Consider the following 27,708-nt stretch of genomic DNA (forward strand, 5'->3'; position numbering starts at 1 on the left):
AAAACTTGGGGAAGGTGAAGGAAGTAACATCGTTGACGAAAGAAATCCTGCATTACTTTCATTATATCTGTTTCATATATCTGTTTCTCTGAACAAAGGAAATGTAACTCATCTGTCTGGACTTAAGTATCTGATAGGATACTCTGACAAATGATTAACACACCTGAAGAAACTGGACACAGTGAACGGTCTGTAAATATAACAAGTTGATTAAACAGAAGATGGCAGCATGTAACATCAGAAGCATCATTAAGGCAGATGGAGATTATAAGTGAAGTTAAAAGATCAGGAGAGGGGCAGAGTGTTTCATATTTTCACTAATGTCACCAACTCAAAAAAAGAAAAGAAAAAGAAGACTTAAGTTTGCTGGTGGCACACTCTTAAGAGTTATTGTCCAGTATGGAGAAGGAATTGAAGATCATCATCCAGAAAAAATTCAATGCACTAAGCAGAGATCATCCAGAAAGAATTCAGCACACTTGAAGATGAACAACAGAAACTGGATGACACTGAACAGAAACAATACGAGTCATATGTAACATCAAGGACTAGGAACAGGCATTTCTACAGCAGGCTGGGAGCACCTGGGTTGGATACGACAGGGTTACAGAGGAACCCACGAGTACAAGCTACGTATTGGTGCCAGTGAAATGGGAGAATAGAAGAGATGAGCATGATCACAGGCTTCAGCAGTCTTTCAGTGGGGGCAGGGGGACACAAGAGCTGCTATTCCTGGGTTGGTTAAACATCCTACAGAACACCATGTTCAATTCTGGTCACTTGTGTACCAGGAGGATAAATTGAAAATAGAGACGTGCAGGCAAGAGCTACTAAGCCAGAAAGGAGACTAAAGAGACTGTAATTGGTGAGATCCTGTAAGAAAATTCAGGCTACCTAGATAAACACTGAGAGAGGTTAAAATTCCTACCTGACCACACCATAGAAACAAACATCAAAGAGGAGAAAAGGTGTTTTAATTTACATTAGCTTTTTCTTTGGTCCCAAAGAGAATGTTTATACCTGGGACAGGTCAGAGAATGAAATAAGACTTTCAATCATCAGAACACTAGAGAAAAGCATTCCAATAGAAGCAGTGGGAGCAAAAAAGCCAGAACAAACCCAAGCAAACCCAAACTGCTCTTGTGATGGAGTTCCATGCATTCCTGGCCAGGGGTGTGACGCATTGCTGTGATCACAGCAGGCCAGACAGCAGAAGAATGCAGAACGTCTCTTACATTCTGATGCATCATCCTAAATTCCTGGGTTACTTTAGTTCAGATGATGAGAGAATAATAGTCCCCAAAGCTCTACATCAAAGGCAAAATATATTGTCCCCATCCCCCCATAATAGCACTTTCTGAGCAGAAACACAAATTAATCTTTTCAAGGGTTTGCCAACGACTACATTTTCAGGATGCCAGTCTGAGGGTCATGAGATTTATGCCCTGTGGAGTTATCACCACTACAAACCCACAGACTTATGTAAAAAAAAGCCCAAAGAGGACTCATTTCTTAAAGGGTTTGTGCATCCCCAGGCAAAGTCCTGCCAGAGCAGTTAATGGATCTGTGAGATCCAATCTCAAATCCAAAGAGGCTCCCCTTTTTCCTCAGCACAAGATTCGGAAACTGTAGACAGTCTTAGTGAAAATTGGTATCTAACTTATAATTAAATAGCAGCAATGTTTTGGCCAGAAACAAAATGTTCTTGAATGTCTTGTCTGCTGAAAAGCGACACTGCTTAAAAACTAGCAAGGAGAGAGAACACAGGCAGATGTTGCCTATTCACAGCTCTGTGTTCACTTTCACTTTAGTGCTATTCAAACCTATCAATCCAAGACCTATTTAATAGTTCTCAGCTAAGTACAACATAAAATTTACACTTTCTATTACTCTATATTTAAATATATGCAGACACCTTCAGTATGTCTAGCTGCACACTAAGGGACAGGACAAATAGGGGGTGTAATTTATACCCATTCCATGAGCTTGAAAATTTGCTGCTGCTGAGTAAGACATAACCGAGGCCCTTTATAATGCATATTAAGAATGACTACTAAATACTTACTGGCGTTAATCTCCTCTTCATCATACACATCTACTTCCAGCAACCGGATTAGCATGCGGAAGAGAATCCTTAGGAACTGCAAGTATGAGCCAGTCTTTCCCACCTGAGCCAGAGATGGAAAAAGCAGTACAAATCCCAACTCAGACTAATGCAAAAGAAGGCTACGTTTCAGATAAATGCCTTTGGGCTTACCCCATCCTACCTCAGCCTGAAAACATGACAAGAGGGAATATTCCCAATTGCAAAACTGATCTGTGAGCAAAATCTGGAGTCTCTATCAGTTCTGTACGCTGGGAGATTGGCAGTGATAACCGCTTATCTGCTGGTATGTTTGTGACAATTTGATGCCCAGCATCATCCACATGTATTTCATTTAGGCTAAACCATTTCCATCACCTTTCCTCTCCTTACCACTCCCAGCATGGACTTAACTTTAAAATTTGACTGATTTCTGACCTCAAAACACATCACTGCATGCGACCTCGCAGGGGGCCTTTACAGTACAACCTGCAGACCTCATCATCGGTCCTCTCATCCTGCTAATAAAGGCAAGAGGAAGCAACTGTTCTCTTACTTGTGGTGGTCCTGTCAAAAGCAGCCTCCTGGGGTGAAAACTCCTCGAGCCAGACGTCTCACCCTGATTGCTGAAGTCTGCGTGTTGCTGCCGGGCCGTCGTCCACTGCCTGTAGTAGAGAGACTGCTCTTCGCTGCTCATGTCCTTGTGAAGTAGAGGCCTGAGGGAGCTCAGCCATGACACGTCAGCATGAGGAAGGAGGGAAGAGGAGGAAGGCAAATTCCCGCTTTTCTGCGAGCTCAGGAGACAGTAGGCAGCTTTGGAGAGGATGACGATGCGCGGCAGCGCAGCGCGGAGGGCCTTGCTGTCCTTGGCCGAGTGGGCGGGCCACCGAAATGTCTGGGAGGCCGAAGACAGGGAGGAGAGCTTCGACGTGGTGCTGCTCGCCATCTGGTTACCCAGGGAGTCGCACTCTTGCTTCAGGGTCTCTCCGGCTGCGAACCCGGGGTACGTGCCTTCATCCACCGAGCTGTGCACCGCAGTCTGAAAGTTAAGCGAGGGCGTTTGCTTCTGAGACTTGTCTGCAGCACTGGAGGAGCTCACGCCGTTGTCTGCCAGGGAACCTGCGCAACCCGAGAGCAGGAAATGAACAGCTACTGGTTGACATCAAAAAGTTTGAAGAAATCATGACCTCATTTGATGTATGGGACAACCCTAACCCCCAAATACTGATGTTCCGTGAGTGCTGCTGGACGAGCTCATCACGCGGCTTAGGTCAGTGTTTCACCACTTAGAAATCAACACCCGTCTGTCCCTCTTGCTGGAAAAGCAACAGCCCTTTTGTTAGGGTTCAGACTCCAAACACTAGTGTCTCAATCCCAAACGAGTGCTATGCTCTGCATATTAACCACCATTCCCCATCTAGGATTCAGAATTTGACCACCGAATCGTTTAGGTTGGAAAAGACCTGTAAGATCATTGATTCCAACCCTCAACATAGCACTGCCAAGTCCACTGCTACAACTTGTCCCTAAGCACCACATCTATTGTCTTTTAAATACCTCCAGGGATGGTGACTCAGCACCTTCCCTGGGCAGCCTGTTCCAGTACTTGACAGCTCTTTCAGTGAAGGATTTTTTCCTAATATCCAATCTAAATCTACCATCCAATGATGGTACAACCTTCTGAAGTTTTAAGACACCACTGTATGCATAGATTTCTTTTACATTCCTTCCAACAGGGAACAGAGCATTCATTTCACTGCAGCCTTAATGTGGACTGGACCATGCTCTCTCCACAATACCTGTCAGGTTTAGTACAGGAAGGTCTGGTGCATGGCAAGGTACAGTTCAGCTGTCTTAATACCTCTAAAATAAAAGGGAACAAAGAGAAGCACCCAGCAGTGCCTGAGGAATTCAAGGAAAGGAAGGCTTGATGGGAGATGAAGCTCCACTGATTCCTAAGAGTTAGGGCAAGACCCAGCCATTCTGTTGGTCTTGGGTAGGAATGAAATACTCTTCCTCACCCATAGCTATCACTTCAGTTGCAGATCATTTTTCTATTCCTAAGATTTTGTGCTGTCCATTTCTACTCTGGTCGTTAAGATCTCTTCAGGATCTGCCAGGCAAAACAAGCAGCAAATGTGGAATATAACTTTAAAAATGAGTATCACAAGGGACCCTTAGCTATGGCATACCATCCTCCCCTTGCAACACCATCCCCTGTTAGCTGCAGACAGGAAACTTGCTCTAACATTTCACTGCCCAGCCTGCAGCAAGAGACAGCTGAGCAACCCACCTTCATCTAAACATCTCACTGTTTGCATTCAACTCCCAGTGACATAGAATTGTTTTTCAGAGCAACAAGGGAGTAACTGACCTGAGGTTCCAGTGACAGCGCTGCTATTGCTCTGGGGTCGGTCCAAGTCTATCAGCAGCTCATCAGAGTCGTTCTCACTACTGTTGGCTTTCTCATGCTCCTTCTCACTAAGGTCAAGAGCCACAATAGGTCCTTGAATTGCCTCCTTGGAGACGTAGCAGCACGCCAGGCCTACTTCTTGCTCTAAGGCAGTTCGAGTTAAGTAGCTTGAGTCAATTAGTCGAAGGTCACAGTATTTCAACGACCTAGAAAACCCCACCCAAGAAAAAAGGGAAGTTTTGTTTTCTCTGACTTTGAAGAATACTCCCTAATTGCTTATTAAATATTCACGAACGATTTTATTGGCCAGAAAATACATAATTATTTTTAAATATTCAGCACATAAGTTATGCTCCTTGGTACTTTGCACAAATACTCACTGACACACACAGTATGGGAGCTTTACTTTTCACAAACAGCACTTTCCAAAATTTTAGACAGTTTCCAAGTTAAGCCAAACCACTTACCCGCCCCCCAATTTATCTAAACATGTTGGAGAATAACCATATTGCAAGAGTAATAACAGTACCTGGGGAAAGTTTCTCCTAGAGGGTCCTTGCCAGTTAGAATAACAATGCAAGGTAGACCTTCCAAATCCTGATAGGTGCGAGGGATCCAGTCATCCTGCTCATTTCCCCTCCAAGCCTGTGAACAGGGAAACCCCTAGTCACATTTAAATTACACCTTCTAAACCCTTAAACCTTTTTTATTGTTTTTTTCTCTTTTTGTTTTTCAATTCCTGCTTGTATACAGAGTTCACTTACTCAGCATCCAACAGGAAGGAGACCTTAGGTATGAGCATGCATTGTTTTCTGGTAGTGAAGTGTAAGCCAAGCATGAAATGCACAGAGGAAGGATGCACAGCATATGCTGTTCAGTGCTGGAAACATACACCTGGTGTGGTATTACTGTGGTTTGTCAAGGGAAAAATGCAGTTGATGCCTTTGATTTCAAGCTGGCACAGATAACATTTCTTTGAAATTCATGTAAAGCTCAAGTAAGACCTTCAAGTGGAGCATGAAAATGATTCCATGGTCCTCAAATATCTGCTTAATTATTCTGTACAAGGAAAGACTATATGAGAGAAAGCTTCCTTTTTACTGGAGCTAACCCCACATGAAAGGGCTCCTTGCTACAGTCTGCCAAGGCCCAAGACCACAAAACTATCATTTTCCCTTCACACTGGTAGTGTCAGTCCCAAGCCCCTACACCCATCAGTCCCCTTGGTTCTGCAGAGCTTACTGAACCTGGCTGAGGTTTGTGATCTCCATGTTGGATGCAGCTTCCTAAAAATATTGCTCTATCTTGAGCAACAGTGTCTCTCTTGCTGTGTTGTAGAGTGCCCAGACCTCCAGATGATACATCCAGTATGTGATCAAGACTGGCATGGGCAGCCTACAGCAGCTCCTGAAAAAGGTGAAAGCCTCAGAGATTGTCCCTTAGAAAGGAAACCAGCCATTCTATCTTTACAAACACTGGAATTGCATTATAAAGCTGAAATGCAAAAATGCAGCCCTTCCTGTCAATACAATATGGGTACTGCCAGGAAAAGTGACCACACAGATCACTGACCAGTGAAGACTGAAAGTTCAGTGCAGAAGCTCTTTCCCTATAACCCAGGAACTTCACATCTCCATGCTAATCGACATTAATGTCTATCCAGGCAGGGAAATTAAACTCTAATGGTTATGGCATCATCAAGCATTTGAACTGCAGCACATCGCCCTGCTGGAGAAAGTTTTTCCTTCTTTATTACTAGTAACAGACAAAAGTCAGTTCTGGAGAAGACTCTTATCTACCTGAGGCACAGAATATACTTTGTTGAGTCATAAGGAAGCCAAATCATTCAAAGTGTCCATTAAAGATAACACATATATATATAATTAAAGTGACAGAGCAGCAAGACTTATGCAAGCTTTGTGGATAACATACCTTGCAGGAAGAACCCTATCTTGAATTCACCCTTGGTTCTTCTAGTCTCAACCTGTACCCTTGATCTGTTCTCTCCTTACCCTTCCTCTTCCCCAGACAGGCCATGTTTTATGAAGCAATCTTCTCATGCAGATGAAGGGGATTGAAAAGGAGGACTCACTAGCAGATCAATGACTCAGCATGCCATTTGACCTTTTGAAAATTTCCCCTGAAAACCCCTATGATTATTTTTTTCTTAGCTTAGGAAGAGCACAGTTTGGAGTAATATTCCCCCTTTCTGCTACAGCTGTAATCTCCCCAGTACTGAACTTCTTTCTCCTGTTAGTCTCAGCATTCTCTGTACAACATGTTCACAGAAAAAAATATTTCTCTAACTACCCAACATCATCTACTGGGCCAGCAAAGCAGCCTTGGCAGCAGAGAAATATGTTCTGGCTCAGCAGGGTTGGTCTGGCCATGCGTTAGGCTGCCTCTCCAACAAGAGAAGTTTCTGTGAAAGCGCGTGGGTAGAAAAAGAAACAGGGGAAGAGAGATACAAAGCTGATTTGTTTTTTTTTTTCTGTTAGACTAGGGACTTAAAAAGAAGCCTGAATGTCTTTGGCCCTGAGCTGTAAACCTGCATAAAGACGTATTTCTTGACCATCTTACACAGGAGGAGCAGCAAGCTGCAGCCCTCTGAGCTCCTCACTTCTAAATGCCTTCCAAACAGTTTGATTCTGGTTACTCTTCAAGGGTATGCCCTGACAGCATGTCTGGTCAACAAAATAGTTTTAAATTATTTTCTATTTCTTCTTTCATTCCATACCCCTGGGTGTGCCATCCCCCTTGAAGCCTGGCTCCCTGATGGAGAGGACTGACCTGTCTGGCTGGCCAGAAGATTTGTCTGACAGAGAGGAGAAGGGTCTGGCGACCAAGACTGCAGAGATGGTCACCCACCCTCCCTGCCCTGCCATGGCACCACAGACACTGCTAACACCCTCTTATGGAGAGGCTAATTTAAGTCAAACTTTTAAATTGGAACCACTAAAAGCTACAGAGTTTCCCTCCCTGCTCCTGAAAAAAAAATAAGGATGAAGCCTTATCCTCTCTGCAACCAAGAGTAGTTATTGGTGGGATGAGCATTTCCAGCCTCACCAGAAAGCACTCAGTAGCTTCATGTTGCTCTCCCCTCAAAAAAAACCCAACCCCCAAAAATGGCTTGGGTGCTCACAGTGGAAGTTTGCAGCAATCAATCAGTTCTCCCACTTGCCCTAGTCCTCCACCTAATCTCAGGAGAAAAGCCAAGCAGCATGGAGTTTAAATAAAAATTGTCAGCAATAAACTAGACTCAGTGGTAGCATGGCTGACAAATTTTATAATGGGAATCAGTTGCTCAAACACATGCTTACACCATTTCAGATACTCCACATTATCCCAGGCACCAGATTGCTCAGTATGGAAGCCCAGCACAAGACTCATGGGGGACCTTCATCATTCTGGAGTGCCACTGGGCTAACACACCTAAAAAGACACTACAGGCTTCTTTTTGGGCAACTGAATTTCTCCCCTCATTCCCTCCATGTGCATGTTTCAGAGTTGAGTGGGTTTTTTTGTCGTGACTTACAATGAAAGAAACAAGTCCATAATCCTACAGATTTGTTTACTCCAAAAAATAGCATCTTATGTTGTGAGGGACAGGGGTAAGAAGAATGATTCAGGAGTTTTTCATTCTCTGCCTGATTGTTATCTTCTGTTCACATCAACGACCACATTGGTATTCAGCTGCAACAGCTCTCACACTTGATCCTGATCTACACCGAAGACCTCAGGGGCTGCTCCAGCAATATTTAAGAGCTGCAGCCCTTTACAGCAAAGGACAATGAAGAAACCCTCATGGGACAGGACTCACACAGCAGAATGATTTAAGGTTGGAAATAATGCCAAGCCAAAATAAACTGCAGGACAGAGCTGCTGCCTCACATGCTGCTTTCCCTCCCTAACCACTCTGTTCCACTCTCCTCCCTCTCCTGCTGCAGACAAGGTTTGAGAAGCAAAAGTTGTAGCTTCTTTAAAGGACATTTTCTCTGCTTTTTGTTGTAGGCAAGCTTTTTAATAAAGGCTCACTAAATGAATTCCTTTTCTGTGTAGTTTTGAACATAGTGTGTATAACTCATAGCACAAAAAGAAAATTAATCTGTCAGTGAGACTTTGAGCATGGATCAGGACAGGTAACCAGAATTACTTTCATGCTGGTACCTGAGGCAGGTTATCCACTTCCCTTTGCTTAATGTAATGAGGTTTCTTCAGCAAGTGGATTTGGCTAGCTGAACCATGCTCTAATACATGCAGAAGTTTAGCTTGGTGCATGTGTGCTGGGCAGAAGAGGCTTTCAGCATGCAGTAGTTTGAGAAAAGAAGTCTGTGACAAACAGCATACTTTACCAGTTATCATCAGAAGGGCAGAAGATGGATGGACAGAGCAGACAACAGATACACTAGACAGACAGATAAGTTGGTGGAAAGAATTAGTTTGTCTGAGGAGATCTGAGCTCTGCTTTCAGAGTTTCAGAGACAAAGCCTAACTGGCTAATGCCATTATTCAACTTTAACAAGCGAGGTAACAGCCAGTGTTGGGAGCAGCAACAATTCGGGCTTTTTCCGAGTTTCTAAATCGCTTTATGCTCATCAGAAGTAGCGTACCCTTCCACAGAGGCAGACACAGAGCACGCACCTGTTTCCTGTGGAACAGTTACACTGGGAGCACGTGGGAATGGACACCAGGTGTGCAGACAGTCAGGTGGCAAGGACGGCCGCGCAGAGAAGTGCTTAGTTTGCGCTCACCTTCAGCCGCGTCACGAAGTGCTTGGCGACGGCGAGCTCCGACGCGGGATTCCCGAGGAGGATCTCGAAACGGTACTGCAGACCTAGCTTGTCCCTGACTTCCTGCAGCCTCTCCTTGGCCAGCATGGCTAGCTGCACGGACGGCACCCTAATGACCAGCATGTGGCCACAGCCATTCTTGTCCTTTCCGGGAGAAGTGATGAGGTCATCCATTATGCTGAGCGTTTCGGGTGTGCTGTGATCTCTGAGGGAGTCCATGGTTGTCAGAGCCATCAGAGCCTGGGAGTACTGCTGAATGAGAAGGTAGCAGCGAATCACCATGCTGTGCAGCCGGGGGTACCTTGGAGGAGACACAGCTCTGCGTTAGCACGTGCAAAACCACAGCAACTTCCGAAAGTTATCAGCGACCATGTGGCAGAGTAGCACCCATCTTTTTCTGCAGCGTCTGAAGAATGAAGCCTTTGGTTTTCCTGGAAATAATTCTGCACAAAAATCTAACTGGGTGTTTTAAGTAAATGCGTATCACAGGCCAGAACATACAGAGCCAAGTCCTGGGCTCAGTAAGTGGAATTATAAACTTCCATTACCTTCATTTGGACCAGAAGTTCAGCTAAAGATCTTTAACTTGATGGAGAGACACATCATCTCAGATCTGGTTCACTTTAAAAGCACAGCTGTCCACAAGTTTTTTCTTCTATGATTCTGGAGGACCATTACTGCTTCGACTGGTTTGTTGTAATTTCGCACCTCTCCACATCTCACCAGAAAGCCAGACTTACCAACAGGGATTGCTGGCTCTGAACCAAATCTGAACACCCATTTCACCTTCTATCTTACGTAGACAGTGTTTATTTCTATCTCTCTCCTTACAGCTGCATGCAGTGACAACAGTTACACACTCACAAAGTAAGATGCTAAGAGGAAAAAATAATTAAAACATAATCGAGCAAAAAAGAACTCCATTCCTAGACATTCTCTGAAAGCTCACTCACTACCATAATACAGAAAAACCCCATACTATGATGCCTTGAGTGCTAGTCTTGTACCACACAAGTCCAAATGGCTAAAACAACTCAAAGTTCCCAACTTCTCTGGTGTCTTATTTAGTAGATGATATAGGATCCATTTCAATAAAATTTTCTGTCTGTCTTTAACCAGTAGGTCCAGTGGCTCGCTCTGTACACCATAACCAAGTCATTAAATCAATTTTTAAACCACTTTTTACTCCTCTCCACTGCACTTCTGCTACTAAAACAAAAGGAGCCTTTCTTACAATACCAAAATGTCTGCAATGTTTTCAGGCTTCTAAACTTGTATGGCTCACCCACCCAGATGGAAGAACCCATTTCCTTGGAAACAGAGGCTAATTCGATAAACTTTGATGGATGAAATAACAAAAACAGGTTTTTGAAAGGACATCACTCACCTGGGCTACCACTAACAAGTCTGTTGACAGCCTCAACAAGGGAGACATCAGAAGTGGTGAGGTATGAAACTTCTGGTACCCTTTTTAGCTTAGTGAGGACTGAGCCAAAAGAAGAAAGGAGCACAGCAAAGCCTGGACTGCTGCTGAATGGGCCTAATCTCTGCTATAAACAAATAAAGGATGGATATCCCCTCCTCCTTCAACAGCACTGGCTTTGTTACAAAAATTAAAATGGCACATCAACATCAAAGGTGTCTTCATCCCCCTGTGATGGGGCTCATAAATGTATCTTAAGACCCCAATGAAGCAGATTCCCAAGCTCCCATGTTACTATTTACCTTTCTAAAAGTGTGTTGACCATTTTTTCAAAGGTTTCATCACATCTCAGAAGGGGACTTGTGACTCCCCATTGGAGGGATTTGCTGTATTCATTTAAACCAAAGTACAGCTTGTCTTCACTTGCTGCATCATCCTGTTACACACAGAGACAGCAAAAACAAAGAAAACTGGAACCAATTTTAATTCCTTTTGTCATTTAAAAGATAAGTGGAAAGTATTTTGCAAAGCAAAATCTCAATCTCCCTCAGTGCTGATATTTGTTTGTTTCAAGGAGTACAATAAAATGTACATTGTTTTTAATTTCACTTTTTATTTGTCTACAGCTAGGAAAGGCAGATGTAGGTCCCTGCAAAATTTTTAATACATCTCCAACCTGTGATTGTAGGGGTTTTCTAGAACCCTGCTAATTATTTTCTGACTCCCTATTTCTGGCTTTATACCTACCGACAACTGGCATGTCTATTTAAAATAGAACCTGAAAACAGAAGGATTATTATTAATTTCCAAAATTCTTCCTGCTTGTCAGATTAGACAGATCTCTGATGGCAATCAGAAACTAATAATTTCTTTGCTGAAACGTAAATCTTCAGACAGCAATCAGAAAGGCAGAGTATTTGCTGCCTCAAATTTCAGGAGGCCTTTGCTGGAAGCACAGCATGGTCTCCATTGCACTTATATCATCAGTAATCACTAGGAAGATAATTAATCACATGTGGTCTCCCCTGGTTTGGTGGGTTATTTTTTCAACTAGAAGACTGAAAGTTGTTGATTTTTTTTTTTAACTTTTGGAAAACAAAAAATTGTCTAGACCATTTTACAGAAGGCCACCACAATGGCTTTTACTACCAGTCCAGCAAAGAAGCAAACTTTGAATATTCATTCACTCACTCATTTCCACTCTTTTCTTTGTTTAGCTATTCTTTACAGCTGGCAATTTAAGACATTTTACAGAAACAAATGGTCCGCTCAACACAGCAAAGTCAAACTTGATATAAATACACCAAAAAAGGAGTAGGAGAAAAGGCTGTTTTTTTAAAGCAGGTTTGGCCAAAACATCCTCAGAACGAGGCTTTAATGATGAAAAAAAAGCTAATGGTCCAGAATGTCCAATATACCTTCTTCTCTGCACAGTGATGGCACCTACTACACCGTAACTTGTTAACCTAGTTCACAACTGTGATTAGTTCCAGAGAAGTAATGAACAGACCTGACAGGCTGTGTGATATACAACTTAAAAGTCAAAAGCCAGACTGTTTGCAAATGGAAAACCAGCTCCAGACCTTTATGGTATGTCTGTGTAGCTTTGTCTGACCAGAGCCTAGAATGCAATTTCTCACATTACATGGCTGGAAAAAGAAATATGTGCAGTTCCTGGGCCTAAATGTCAATACTGCTTCTACCATCAGCAGCATCCCAGGGCTGTATATCTGGGCCCTGAGAGAACAAGCTTCAGAAGAGAAAGAGTTCCCTCTTAACATCTTCCCTTGTAACACAGGCATCTGCTAGGTTCTGTCCACATTAAAATTCAGAGTTGAAATTAACGATTACACACTTACCACAGTGTCAAATTGTATCCAGTGTACCTCATTGCTAGAGCTGATCCTGGACTGCTGCGTTTGCAAGGCATAAGGAAAAGAGCTGACCTGAAGAACAAGGAGGTTGAATGCTTCAAGGACCTCCCTGCAATTAATAACTCTATCAGCCAGACCATGACTAGGCTCACCATGTGACAGGGAACTTGAAATGGCACTGCAGAAATAAGAATGCAAAGAATTGCCTTACTGACATCCTCAGATTCAATGGATTACTCTCTTCCTGAAGAAAAAATCTCCAAATGATCACTGAGAATCACAGTTCAAAACCCTCTTTGGTGAAAGATGTCAAAACCATTGCATGTTCTCTGTGGGTAGACTCAGGCAACACGGGGTGAGGGGGGGAAAAACTAAATAAAGGACCAAAATCTGCTGACAGTGAGAAAGTGAATTAGTGTGCCAATTTAAAAGAGCATGGGATGGAGGAAACTAAAAAAGCCAAAACCTGATTAATTCCCTCTGCAAAACACTGTTACACGAGCTGTGGGATTAGGATACAGTAACAAGTTTATAAAATCCTGTGGATTTTCCTGCCCAAAACACCGTATTCCTAGAAGACTGGGGAACCAGATAGCTTCCCAATGTTCCAGCTTTCAACTCCTGAAATTATCTTCACCTCCAGGATATTCAGGAATTCCAAAATCAGTGTACAGCAAAGACAGTAATAAAACATGGTCATGGGGATAAGGCAGGAAGAACATGGCTTTTGTCTATTTTCACCTGTCCCTCAAGTCAAGTATTTACTTATCACTCTGATATTCAAATGAATCCCACAGCCATACACACCATGTCTAAATCACATTAAGATTTTTCTCCTCAGTTTCCTCATGGAACAAGAGCAGAATAATTAATTTCTGTTATTTCTTTTTCTGTAGTAAAGTTGTTATTCAGTGTGAAGAAGTATTTCTGCATACACATGCACGTGGTGGTGTGCTGAGACCTGATGCTGGCCAAATCCGTCTCAGCTAGTTCTTAAATCTGTTTCTTACAGTAGCTGGGGCATTTTTCAGGTGATGCAGAGAGTTCAATGTCTATAAGCCCCCTTATATTATAAACAACACTATATTCAAGGATAAAAACATGAATTTAAACATGAGTGGCTTATGAACATGGGACAGATTTGGATTTGAGTAGGGAAAAAGAGATGGAATAAGAAAAACACAAGAGGAGCAAAAAACATTGCAGCGTTCAGCCCTTTTCCTGGGCTGTAATTCCACAGCATTTAGTCCTACAGTCTCAGTAGGGATCCAAAAATCTGAAAGCCGTCTCACCTCTCCTCAGCTGAATCAGAATTAGTTAGTAAATACGATGGGCCAGCTAAAAGGTGGTTTCTGATTTTGAGGCACAAAATGCCTTAGACCTAGAGAAAGCATCGGTTGTATAAGATGGTAAGTCCTTTGAAAAAGCTAACTGCAGGATACTGGAAGAGGACGATTTTCCTTTGGTAGATTGAAGCAGTTACCTTGTTAAATCCACGTGGGCATTGTCATGAACCAGCACAAACAGAGTATAGGGATTCTGCTTCACTCGTCTCATAAAGACTTCAAACTTGGTTTGAATCTCATTGTCTAGCCGAACCACATATTTCTCGGCTCTCTGATAAGCTGTTCCATTGTCTTCTAGGCCCAAGTCCACAAGGACACCTGCCAGAAAGAAGAACGTCACAAAAATCTTTTCCTTTGAGTACACCCAAAAAATGAAGTGTCAGCAGTAGGTTGCCACTTGCCCACCAATATCAGGACTTAGCCAAATCACTGATACACCCTAGTAAGAACAGGATTATCTCATAGAATCATCGTGGTTGGAAAAGGCCTTCAAGATCATCAAGTCCAACTGTCCAACACATTTTCTCTCACAATGGGGACCGAAATGCGCTTCTTGGCTTCCAGATTTCCTCCAAAAATTGCCTGAACACCTTTCAAGGACTTCTCACACTATCAAAAAGGTAAAAGAAAGATTAAAAAAAAACAGATGTCCACAAAAAATTTCCAGAGCAGTGCTCGGTTGGCTATGCTCAATGATCCTAGGCCAAACTTCCCCACATTTACCTATTAATCTTGCTTGAGTCAGTAAAAGTTATCCTGACCTTTCCTTTGCAAAAATCAAAAATGTATGGAAAACTGACTCAGTATATAATTTTTTTTCATGCCCTGCTTCAATGTTTTGTCAATACAGCTACTCTCTAGCAGTCTTTGTAATGACAGATTGCCATCATATTCATCAAGTAGGCATGATGGCTATCATAGTATATGGCTTTGAATACCATTTAAATTAAAGAAGAAGCAACAAACTACTGTGAAATATGGGTCAACTATGTATTTGCCAGGGTCTTAATGATTAAAAAAAATACTTTAGAAAGTAAAGTAAAAAACACATTCTATTAAAAAAAAATGTGAAACACTGTTAACAGATACCAGGAAACTTCTGGTTAGAGTGTAGTAGTAAATCAAGAAAATACAATGTCTAAATAAACAAGGAATGGAACAAAACCACCATGAAGTTATGCCTGAAAGGAAAAGAAACTTCAAGTAATCTATTTTATGCTCTTCATGTAACTAGTATAATAAAACCAAGCAGAGAAAAAAAAAATACAAAGTTGGACCACAATACTGAGCAATATCAAGACATATCTACACAATCAAAGTGTGGAATTGTTTAGTTCAGAAGAGGGGGAAAAAGGCAACAGCTACCCAAAACCACACATTATACCAAAAGCTCATATTCATGTTTTTTGTCAAATGTAAATGCAAAGTATTATTAGATAAAGCTGAAGGCCTAAAATAAAATGTTCAGCTGATAAAAAAAAATTAAAATCCTAAATACACAACTCTTCTAAGGACTTCATTACTCCCAGGTATTAGAGATCAAGAGCTAAAAAGGACCAAAGATTTACACAGATAGTCCTTAGTTCAATAGATAGTAATTCTCCCCACGGAGAAACTCTTAGGCTTTTCTGGATACGTGTCAGTCACAAACAGAGCAGGTTACAGAGGTCATTCTCAAGATGGGCACATTTCATAACCTGTCCACTAAACCTTCTTGTTCCTCCTGAATCATTTGGCACCAGCTACGGTCAGACACAGAACCCCCGACAAGCAAACTCACCACCCGAATCAGCATGGCCATTATTGTGTGCCAACACGCATGTACTACTCAGGAGTTTGCCAACATAATGAGAGAGGCTTCCTGCACATGTGTCTGTGTTAATACATGTGTGAGCACACACACAGACATGTACTCAGAACAAATGGCACCAACAGCTCTCAGGGGTGAAAGATCTGAGCAGCCGTGTCTGTTCATGCCTTCCCTCTCTTGACAGCTGAATGTTTACTCAGATCATACCTTTCTCAGACCTGCATGAATATGGACATTTCTATAGCCACTTCTGTGGTGCAGCTTGGGCCCACACTGTCATAAAGGAATCATAGAATATACTGAGTTGGAAGGGACCTGTAAGGATCATAGAGTCCAACTTCCCCCAAGCAAGGTGAGCAAGGCAGATGAGTGATGGGACCAAATCTGTGGAGAGCATGACCCGTGTCCCTGTTTGGCTGGCAGCAATACCACTGCCCTGCCCCTGAGATGTTGGGGCAGTGTCCACACCTGGGGACCACCAGCCTTCCTGAGTGCACCAACAGGCAGGCAAGTCTTGGCATCAGAGGCTGCTTTAGAGAAGGTAGGAAGCTGGAAAAACGTGTACTGATAATTCATCTATGATACCAGCCAATGGAGCAGGACACGCAAACTGTATGTTGGAACAACTTGCTTCTCTGTTTGTACCAGATACAATTTAATAGCAGTCAAATACTTCAGTTTGATTTCCCTCCCCTCCCTTTTACCTGATTGTCGAATCCGTTGAAGGGTCTGCTGCACCAGGACTTCTGATCGGGGAACTATAACGATGAAGTCCACTTTGCTGAAGTGGCCCAGATCCAGGGTCTGATTGCCACTGTCTGCAATAGCACAAACCTGGGACAAGAGCTTTCTGGCAACTGTGAGCTGTGGCTGGTAAATTTGGAAGGTATCAACATCCAAATCTAGAGTGTGTGTGTTTGAAAAAGAAAACAAAACACAACAAGAAACATGTTTACTTTCCCACCCCCCCAATAAACATGGCCCTCCAAACAGCCTACCCACTATTATTAGGAAAAAAATTAAAATTAAAAAAAAAAAAAAAACCCAAGTCAATCATCAGAATAAATCTCAATGCTCTGGAGAGCTGGGTCCAGATCACAAACATGAACTTTCTTTTTTTGATCAAACTATGACAATGTATCAGATGACCACAAGTACAGCACTGCCCATTTCTTAAATGCCCTAAGCATTTTGAGGATTTTTAACAGTGCAACCCAAGGGAAACCTCAACACCAACTGAGTGAAATGCATTCCATGAAGTGAACCAACACAGACATAAATGCATGTTTATATACATATTTTTAAATAGATATGCATATACATATATATATATATATGTATTTCACCAGCTCAGGTGCTGAGGTGGTTGTGCTCAGAGCACGACAGGATGAGAGCCAGCATGGCTATTAATCTAAGGAAACTGAGCCTGCACTGGTAATCCTGCCAAAACCACTCTTAACAGGACAGTAGGTCAGCTGGGAATTCATTTGTAGATCAGCTCTGTTCTGAAGTACCAAGCCCCACTCTAAGTCATGAGTGAAGCAGCCATACGGTCACACACTCACGGACAGTAATACATGCTGTGAAGGAAAGATGAGCAATACACCTAGGCAATAAAGTTCAATTACTGGAGGGGGAGAGGGGGGGGAAATTAGTTCTTTGGAGGTTTCTTGATTTTTAACAAAATTTTAGTACTTAATTTATCTGAATTTGATAAACGTCAACATAACACTAGCTGCAGAGAACCAAGAGGCCAGAGTTTTACTCTCTATACAGAGGCATCATCCATGTTTCCTCAAAGAAAAAGCATGTTCCTGCATTTCAGTATTTCCTGTAAGTAAATTCTATGCCCAACAAACAATCTGTGTTTCACTAGCCTCTGAATATTTTCAACTTGCAGGTTGCCAAATTAAATCCTATAATGCCATCACATTTTTATTTAAGTTTTTATATTTCAAATTAAATCCTGATCAATGGACTGCTTAACATAAAAATGAGGTAGGGCAACTTTCTTTAAAAAAACCCCCAAAAGACCCAAAGAAAAAAATTCAAAACTCTTGCAAGCTCAATACACAAGAACTGTTGTTGCTTTTTTAAGTCATAAGACACTTTATACAATCTGGCAATTTACACAAGAATTCGGGCTTGTTTGGGGAGAAAACCTGGAATGTTAGTTTGATGTAGACGTGTGTGTGTGTGTGTGTGTGCACTTACCTCCTGCTCAAACCTGCCTCAGTGTTCATTTCAGGAGATCTACTCTGGGAGAAAGTTCCCTCTCACTCAATCATTGTGCAGCCATATTTTAAAGACAAAACTAGCTCAGAATCATGGTTCAAGAAAACACAAAGATGTAAAAAAGCACTGCTGCACATCATTACACAGAAAGAACAACAACAACAAACTCCAGAATCCAATGATCGTTCTCCCTCCAAATTAATCCTGTGAGGAAGCTCAAGATTTGTCCTTCTGGGGGTGCCAGAACAAAGTACTTCCTGACTGGCTCTTCTGATGCATGTGGAGACTATAAACCACCTTACTTTCACTCTGATTTAACAGTGAGCAGACTAATTTAAGCTAACTAATGTGAGTCGAGAGCATACCTTTCTTTCACAGGGAAAAAGTTTGATCTGAGGTTGAATTTGCTTTGATACTAGACCTAAAAGAATCTCAGCAGTCATGACAGCTCAATGTATCTTTTACAAGACTGTCACATGAAGGAAAGTATCGTTCAAACTCTAATGAAAGAATTCCAAAGTGAGGAAAAATGGTAATTTTCAGACAGACAATCATGGCTCTTCTTTGGCACCTAAGTATCCCAGCACATAACACTGAAAAAGACACATCTCAATTAAGCAAATTGTAGACTCCATTTGCCTTGTGTTTTCAGGCCAAGATCTTAAAAAGCTTTCTCTAAAAGTTTAAGCCTCAGGGCACAAGTGTGTAGTCTCCCTATTATTACCATTTTACATGTGGAAAGTGAGGAATGTCAAAAGTTCAGATACACATGGACACCTGGGGAAATCAGACCAAGAAAACAGCTCCCCTCTGCCTTAAGCTCAAGGTTTTCTAGGTGCAAGAGGGAGAGATGAGTCCACCCTGCCAGTGTTACAAAGCAACTTCTTCTGTATTCTGCTTAGTGCTAAATGGAAGACCACATGGTTTATCTGAGGAATTATAAAACGAAGGGGAAAATCACTGCTGAAGATTTTCTGTCTGCGAGAGACGCTTCTGTATTGCTACATTCAGCTGGCAGTATTAATATTTGAATTCTGGCACTCTGACTGCAGCTGTGTCCCCAGACTCTTCTGGTTTTAACAGTTTAACAAAATGCTCATTTATTTCACATCTTGCAGGTCAAAAAAATTTACCTGGTTCTTGTGTAGAAACCATGGCAATTGCCTCCTGAGACGACACACACTCGCTAACATCTCCATTGAAAGGGATAATGACACTTTCCCCTCGCTGCTGCAGCATTTTCTCCAGCAGCTTGTCCAAATCATCACCTAGATAACAATTAGCAACATCAAATTACCTGTGAAGGGGCAAGGGGCTGAAGATACAGGCATGAGAGGGAAGGAGAATATTTTTCTCTTTTGTTCACTGATTTGCCAGTTGAATACATTTTTTTTTTAAATAGAACCCCAGCTGCATAATTCAATGTCTGTGTCTTTAGAGCCAGCTGTGACATCTGATGATTACAAAGAAAGGCACACTACAAAACAACCTCTAAAACAAGGAAAGACTCATGCACTTACAAGTGCTCTGCCACCACACTCAGCAGTACAGTGTTAAAAACATTTTGTCTCAGGGTGAGGAGATGAGCACTCCTTTATACCCAGTGAATGGAGAGAAGGCAGGAATGCCTCGGTGGGGAGGGAACTGCTGAATTCATCAGTGCTTTAACTGTTGAACAGAAGACACACCAATGCTTAAGGAAGTACTGTCTCAGCTAGAGCTTCAGTTTCTTTGGATGACTTACCTAGAGAGGTATTTTTGAAATGAGATGCCAGGAAACTGACTTTCCCGGTGATGAGCTCATAACTGATCTCTTTTAAGAACTCACTGGTGGTGAGCATGCTTTCTGCAAGTGCCCTAGATTGATATTGACCTGGAGAAGAGGAAGGAGAAAAAAAGCTAGAGCAATTTTTAACTCAGTGCACAATCAGCAAAACCTTTTCATCCTAGAGGGGTGGGGCACACTGACATTCAGTCATGGATCTCTGCTGACTCTACTCAGTGGACTGGGAGAGGAGTCTCAAGTCTATTTTGGTAGTGACAGAAGGATTAATTGTATCGCTTTAGCACATCTGTTGCAAGCTGTTGCCTGTAGCTTTGCAAAATTGGGTGACAAACAGCATACAAAATAAGCATTTGTACCATAGATGGAATAGAGGATTCTGGTTAAGTATGAAAATGTAATTATCCTTAGCTTGCAAAACAAGTAACAAACCAGTAATGTCAATTTTTCTGCCTACAAAGGGAAGATGACTAGTCTAAACTCACTTCCACCCAGGCACGCTCGTGCACACAGAAACATCACAGCCAGTCACCAATGTGGAATTTGTACATAAACACAGTAAAAAGGATAAAAAAGCATGTTCTGTTTTACAGTGGTCTGCAGAAGACCGTGGTCGATCCAGTACTGCCATGGGAAACAGCACAGCTGGCACACAAACCAGAGAAAGACAAAATGACTCTTGTCACTGGGTCACTTCAAGGTATTTTCTAATAAACAGCAAGTTTCAGGCCTCTTGAGGAGTGGCAAAGACTAGCATGCAGGCGTTCTTCTGGATTCTCATGGACATCAGTATTCCAGGTCTTGATGGAGAAATAGTAAACTGTGACACTGCAGTGTCACAATACAAAGGGGAATCAAAAGAACAAAAGGGATTTAAAGGCTTGAACAACAACTCAAGCAGCTTAATTCAGCAAACCTGCATCGATAACCTGAAGCGCATTGCAAATATACTCACCCAGGACGACCACGCAGAATTCATTTCCTCTTATCTTTGATGCACAAATGGCAACAACATAATCTGGTAGCTTCTGCTGATGTTTCATTTCATTGAGAGACCTCAAGGTCTCTGAGATGCCCTCTGCCAGTGAATTCTGGGTCACAACCACGTGCACGAGGTCCCGGGACACGCTAGCGATTAACCTAGCAAGCCAAGGGAGCTGACCCGGTGACACAGAGATACACTGAGCACTCATTTGCAAGGATCGCTCTCTCAGAGTGAACTCCTGCATAGCTTTCAACATGATCTGCTCAAATTCTTCCCTCAGGGGTATCTGGTCAGGACCTACATTGAAAACAAACAAACAGAGGAGTATCTCGTATCAAAATGTTATTGAACCCCGAATAATCACGTCTGCCTTGATCTGAGAAGCTCCTTCACCATATTATTTTTTATACTCACAAAACTCATTCAATACTCAGTGGATATCTGCCCAGATGGCATATTCTCGTTTTTTTTTCATATTAGAAACCTCTCTCTCTCCCACCATATCCATTTTTTTTTGGTTTTATTTAAAGGAGGTATTCCACCTCACTCCTAGCTTTTCTACCTTCAGAAACTGGGGGGGGGGGGGGGGGGGGGAAGGTGTGGAAAAATATGTGCCTTTTGCCTGAAACAGAAGGCTTACTCATGTAGCCGCAATATGTTCTTACAGCAGAACACCCAATGCTTATTCTTGCAATCTACTTGCAGACAGGCAGTATGACAAAGACTGTCAAGTGGTCTTCATTTTGTTTTTTCTCATCATGTATGCTGGTAAACTAAGCATGAATGTGAACTAGCATATTTAATCTCCTCTTTAATTTATTTAAATTAGTTCAGCAAATCCTCAACCTTCTGATGGTACGTTCCCCAGACATTGTGAACTGTACTGTGAACTTGAATTGGAAAACAGAAATACAAGCCATCCTATCTTAGCATCGTGTGGTTGGCTTGCAGCCCAGAAAGCCAACCAGATCCTGGGCTGCATCAAAAGAAGCATGACCAGCAGGTCAAGGGAGGTGATTCTCCCCTCTCCTCTGCTCTGGTGAGACCCCACCTGGAGTACTGCATCCACCTCTAGGGTCCCCAGTACAAGAAGGACATGGAGCTCTTGGAGTGAGTCCAGAGAAGGGCCACAAATATGACCAGGGGGCTGGAGCACCTCTCCTATGAAGACAGGCTGAGAGAATTGGACTTGTTCAGTCTGGAGAAGGATCCCGGGAGATCTTACAACAGCCTTCCAGTATGTAAAGTGGGCCTACAAGAAAGCTGGAGAGGGACTGTCTATAAGGACATGTAGTGACAGGACAAGGGATAATGGCTTTAAGCTGAAGGAGGGCAGGTTTAGATTAGATGTTTCAAAGAAATTCTTCACTGTGAGGGTGGTGAGGCCCTGGCACAGGCTGCCCAGAGAAGCTGTGGCTGCCCCCTCCCTGGCAGTGTTCAAGGCCAGGTTGGATGCGGCTTTGGGCACCCTGGTTCTGGTGAAGGGTGTCCCAGACAATTTCTGAAAACACAACAGCATTATCCTACAATTACTAACGTCATAAACTTATAGGAAAACTGAAAGGAATTCTCAGACATAGGATGGTTTTTCAAAAAAGGAGCAATTTCATAAATAATATTCTTATGATCTGCGATCAGTCATCTGCAAACCTATTATGTACCAGTAGCGAGATCTGAAAAAAAATTAGGTAAGTGTATTTCATTCTTCTGGCTGCTTTTTGTCTTTGCCTTTATTTAACTCTTTCACAAGATTCTTTGGAAGCCAGAATAACTTTTCACCCTATTTTCTCAAGAAAAAAAAGAGGCTTGCATCAATAAAGTGTTAATTTATATGTGTATTCTTCTCTTCTCCTCAAAGCCTTTTGAAGCTGGCTGGCCTCCAGTCACCTTTAATCTTCTTTAGAGAATGGGATGAAGGCTACAGTTCAGCACAACTGTCAGAATTCCAACAGTTTTAAATTTGTAGCAATATTCAAACCAGCAACACGTTTTGATGCTCATGATCTGAAGAATGTTTTTACTCTTCCCCTCTCTTGGTTCTTTCATCTTTCCGTGCTGGCGCCCATCTCCACATTAGGCCAAATGGAGAAGTATCCAGCTTTGCAGAGCTAAGAACAAAAGCCAAACCAAACACCTGCTAGTTAAGGGAACTTCTTCATGCTGAGGGCATGGCTCTCACTACACACAGCTCAGCTCAGCTCCAGAAGCTTTACAAAAAGCCTCCTCCAGTTTGCAGCAAGGACAGACTTGTTGCATCCATCTAAGGTTGGATTTGCTTCTGGAGTGAGGGTTCACAGACTCAGTAAGTTTCAATAAATCATTTATTTTTCATCAGAAATGTTATATCAGCTAGCTGCATGGCTCTTTAAAGGAAATTCACAAGCTACCCAATAAGAACACAGAACTCTGCAAAGCAGTTGGTTTTAACAAGCAGACTCTACAAACTTTCCAGTGAAGATGAAAAGCTCAAATAACAAATCTAAGCCCGCAGGGGGAAGGATAAGAGAAAACCAGAAAAAAAAACCCAACAAAAAACCATCTTTAACATGGCATCCAATGGACTACTGAGGGAGAAAACGATAAACAAAGTGAACGGGGCACTTAGAGAGTCTTACAAAAGGGAAGATGGCCACCTTCCTGTCTGCAACAGCACTACACCGAGGGAGAAGAGCAAAGAATAAGGACCCATGGGAGAAACCTGCACAGAACACGTTTGCTCCCCAAATTACAGGGTTATCACCAGTTGTGCTGCTTTTGAAGTGTCTGCACATTTCCCACCATTATGTGTAACAGATTCCCTAGCAGCAACTCAGCAGAAGCAAAGCAGCACACTCTTCCCAAAAGTCCTTTCACACTCCTCTCTGACAAGCTGCCTCACTTCAAATACAGAAGTCAAAACCGAGGCTGCTGTGAGAATTTTCCCAACCCTCTCCTGCATTATTCTTTTACTTCTAAACCCTGAGTGTTAACACTGCTGCTTGCTTTTTTCACTGTGAGGTAGGGAAAAATGTCTGGACCCCAATAAAAGAAAGAAAATGTGACTTGTGGGTTTGCTCTCAAACCTGCAAAGTCCATTTCAAAAACATTTATAAGAATGAGATAGTCACTGAATCCCTTGCCTTAGTCTGAATAACAAATGTGGTTTTCATGTTAACGGTGCTGTCACCAAAACAATGATGACCATCACACATCTGCCAGCATTTGTCAGAAAACTGAATAAAACAGACCGAGCGCCCTTAGAAAGAGCCGTGATAACGGATGGTTTGATACCCTAAGCAAATGAGTTATCTGCATTGCAAATCCATTTGCACAAAGGTGACCTGGTCAATCCCCATATGGAGAGCAGAAGCAGGATCGGCCTTCTTCAGTCCGATGAGCAAAGCAGCGAGGGCGCACACACTAGGTGGAGCCACTTACCTCTTCCAAGCGCAAAAACAGCCAGAAAATCGGCTCCGAAATGAATGTCAGGAGGGTGGGGAGAGAAAAAATAAGGCAGTCACAAATGAAACAAATCATAAACGAAACATCTATGACAAACAGCTTACCTAGCTGTACAAGATACTGAATAGTTAGAAGTATCATATTCTCCACACTTAGCAGCTGACTGCTGCTCAAACCCAAGAGGTCCAAATCTTTGTTTTCCAGCTGTGGAATCTTGTAGCAATTCACCAGCAAGGGACTTACAACAATATCACCAACATTTCCATAGAAATAAGGTAAAGTGCCATAACCTTTGACAAAAGAAACAAAAATCCCCTTCAGAAATTCACAAAATAGGCCACTACATGAAATATTACCACGGTTTATACATGACCAAACTTCTTAATGTTATCTTGCAAAATATTCTGCATCAGTAACTGCTCTTGGCATTACAACTGCTTGCCAAATAAACAAGATAGCCCAGCGATCCTTTGCTGTATTGTACAAGTGATCACATAGATTTGGAAAAAAAAGTAACAATAATCACATACCAGCAGGAGAGTAATTATTGTTATCCAAATACAAATGAGAATATTATCTATTTGGGTCTTACCCTGACCTTTAAATACAGATTCTCCATACTATAGCACACAAAAAAGAAAAATCAATGGAAGCAAAAGTACATTGATCTTAACATCATGAAAGCTGCCTAAGTCACATTAGCATTGATTTGGGCACCGCGGTATTGCTGGGATTGATCCCACTGGTTTTGCCACGTTTCCGTCCTGTTTTCATAAACAGGTTAAACAAACATCAACAACTAAATGTGACGTTCTGTAAGGTAAAACCCACGAGCACAGGTTAAGTCATTTTTGCCTTGAGAATGTTTTAATTTATTAAAAAAAAACCTACCATAAAAATGTTTCACAGAGTTTTTGCCAAACCCACCCGGTTGGGTACATCTGGTTCTGTACTATTAATAGGACTCTGCTTCTCAGGGCCACTAACATCTAGCCTAACTGAGGACTTCACTGGCAACTCTCCAAGAGCCTAAGGGCTGCATTCAATTTGCACTTAAGCTGATGACTGTAGCCACCCTCATCTTTAATAAGGAAGCATTTATCTGAAAGCCGTTAAAGCACCGTGCTAGAGCTTTAGAATCAGCTTCCAGAAAACACCACTGAGCCAAACAAACCCAAAGAGGCGTAACCCTGTCCTGGATGGTTTTACTAGCACATGGCCCTGTTCATTCTCTGAGAGTTGTGTGTATTAGGATTATCTGTGCAAGTGAGGACTTGGAGGACTTCTCCATTTCTTCAGGAATTATGAATTATTCCATGGACTGCATTCACAGGCACACTCTGCTAACACTAAAGCTACTTTATGCAACCATCTGTATGATGCTGGACTAAGAGTTTTAAAGAGTCCAAAAATCACTCATCAAAATTTTGGCAGTACTACCCAATTCATCTTTGTTACATAATATACTCAAGTAGCTCAGTTTGAAAGGGATAGTCACATCATGAGTCATACTTTTAAAGTAAAAGCAACGTGATTTAGTCTAGGTGATCCTGCTCTGGCAGGGGGTTTGGACTAGATGATTTTCAAGGTCCCTTCCAACTCCTAACATTCTGTGATTCTGTGCTGCTGTGACTCTTCCTAACGGTTACCAACGTACTTTATACAGCTAACAGATTTTAAAAGCCTGATCTGTTATGTTAGCTGCTTACAAGCAGCATGGACTATAAAAGACAAAAAGTTAGTATGATTCACTGCTAATTAGTCATTTCAAATTAATTTTCTGGTTCCCATACAGAATCCCCTGGCTTCAAGATCTGGACTACAAATGCTGCAGGACAGATTTGCTTGTTGTGTAAGTTGTTTACACTGGAAACTTCTTTTCTTTACAGGGAAATATTTCTATTCTTGGATTTTACAAAGATCTTACTTGCACGAAGCTTCAGTTTGGCTAGAGTTTTTGTTTAAATTTGACCCAGTTGTGACCCATTTGCAAATCAGGTTCTCCAGAAATCACTTAGCTTCCAATTTTAAGCATTGAGCAACTAAAGCAAACTATCCATGACACACTGACTGGTAGTGTACTGAATCCCAGAACCAACAGAAAGAAATCAAAAATCCCTTTCTCCAGGGGAGGGCACATTAATTCAAAACACAGCATTTGATTCCTCAGCATAAGACTTACCTATCAGAATCACTGGTCTGACTCCGGAGTTATTCAGCAGGTTTTCAGGAACTATTACAGTCTCCCCTGCTGGGATGGGTTGAGGCTGTAAAATTCCAGTTAACATGGATTGAGGAACTGGGACTGACAAAAGAGGCTCTATAAAATAAAGAAAAGAGAAGCTTCCATTACTAAAAGGCTCATACTGTGATTTGACCGTATGAACAAATAAAAAAAAAAATTACTGCAGATCACTAACTGTAATAAAATTCAAAAGGTCTCTGCATTTCCTGCTATAGTTTTAAGTAATTTAAATTAAGAGCCCATATCCTCCTGTAGCCCCACCCCTAAAATAAAACTTCTTCTGACCACTGTATTGTTGGTGGGAATGACAGAGGAAAACACAGGTTTGAATATGCATCTTTAAACAAAGCCAAGTACTAAGCCAAAAGGCCACCTCTATGAAGGAGGCTACAGCTCAATACTGCCTCTCAATACAAGGGAAGAGACTGCTCCAACTTCTGACCTCGAATATACCTAGATAAGAAAAACAAATACAGGCCAAAATCTCAAAGCTGTCCTTAGATAGTTGCTAGAAGCATGAAAATTAGGCTTTACTCACGAAAGAGCAAGAGCAGCTTTCGCAAGGAACAAGAAACAAAGTGCAAGAATTTTGTAACCTGTAATCAGGCTTCAGCCCAGGTTCTGCTACAGCAGCTTTCCAGGCTTCGTTTGGTGGTTCATAACTGACTTTTCAAACAATGCCACCAACCAAAAAGCACCCTAGGCAGTATGACTGAATGCATGCACACACAGGTTTTGGCTGTGGAATCTGTTTCTCCAATAGAGAAAAATACTACAGAAGACTCATGGAAAACAGGAGCACAAGCAGAGGTAGTAGGTTAGCAGAGACAGACTCAACAAAAAAGAAATTGTCTTATGATACATAACCTCAGCAGGTATCTGAAACTGGAAATCTGTAAAAGCTGTGATTGATCTGAGGTACTCAAGTAGGCAGGCCTGCATTATCATGTAACCCTTCTATCCATGATAAATATCTCTGAAAACCAATTCCAAAATATCTCAAAACCAGGACCTCTAACACATGTTGACAATTTTTTGTTCTTCCTTTTACGTTTATTCTCCCACTCCACAGAGCCAGGAATAAGGAATTGAATATTCCCCTTTACAAAGTATTCTGAACCCCTCAAGTGCAAACAATCAACAACTTTGTTGTTCATACAGCTACTACCTATATGCATACTGATGAGTATTCACAGAAACTCACATTTAATCCTATTTCCTATTTCATATCATGATGTTACATACTACTCTTACATCTTTTCCATGTACAACAGATATTT

General features: G+C 42.0%; 1 protein-coding gene across 1 annotated transcript in view; it reads right to left on the minus strand.

The window, feature by feature from the left end:
* GREB1L (GREB1 like retinoic acid receptor coactivator) overlaps nt 1-27,708 on the minus strand; it is a 144,513-nt gene that overhangs the window by 15,939 nt on the left and 100,866 nt on the right. The window contains exons 11-24 of the mRNA XM_084260386.1: nt 26,366-26,503; nt 24,288-24,473; nt 20,713-21,039; nt 19,719-19,847; nt 19,108-19,242; nt 16,444-16,641; nt 14,067-14,247; nt 12,569-12,761; nt 11,012-11,145; nt 9,248-9,587; nt 5,026-5,141; nt 4,458-4,702; nt 2,640-3,202; nt 2,066-2,168 (exon numbers count right to left, since the gene is read on the minus strand). Coding sequence (XP_084116512.1) covers nt 2,066-2,168; nt 2,640-3,202; nt 4,458-4,702; nt 5,026-5,141; nt 9,248-9,587; nt 11,012-11,145; nt 12,569-12,761; nt 14,067-14,247; nt 16,444-16,641; nt 19,108-19,242; nt 19,719-19,847; nt 20,713-21,039; nt 24,288-24,473; nt 26,366-26,503 — 2,988 coding nt within the window. The remainder of the gene's footprint in view (nt 1-2,065; nt 2,169-2,639; nt 3,203-4,457; nt 4,703-5,025; nt 5,142-9,247; nt 9,588-11,011; nt 11,146-12,568; nt 12,762-14,066; nt 14,248-16,443; nt 16,642-19,107; nt 19,243-19,718; nt 19,848-20,712; nt 21,040-24,287; nt 24,474-26,365; nt 26,504-27,708) is intronic.

This window comes from Gallinula chloropus (genome assembly GCF_964237585.1).
Source record: "Gallinula chloropus genome assembly, chromosome: 2".
Classification (NCBI taxonomy): Eukaryota; Metazoa; Chordata; class Aves; order Gruiformes; family Rallidae; genus Gallinula; species Gallinula chloropus.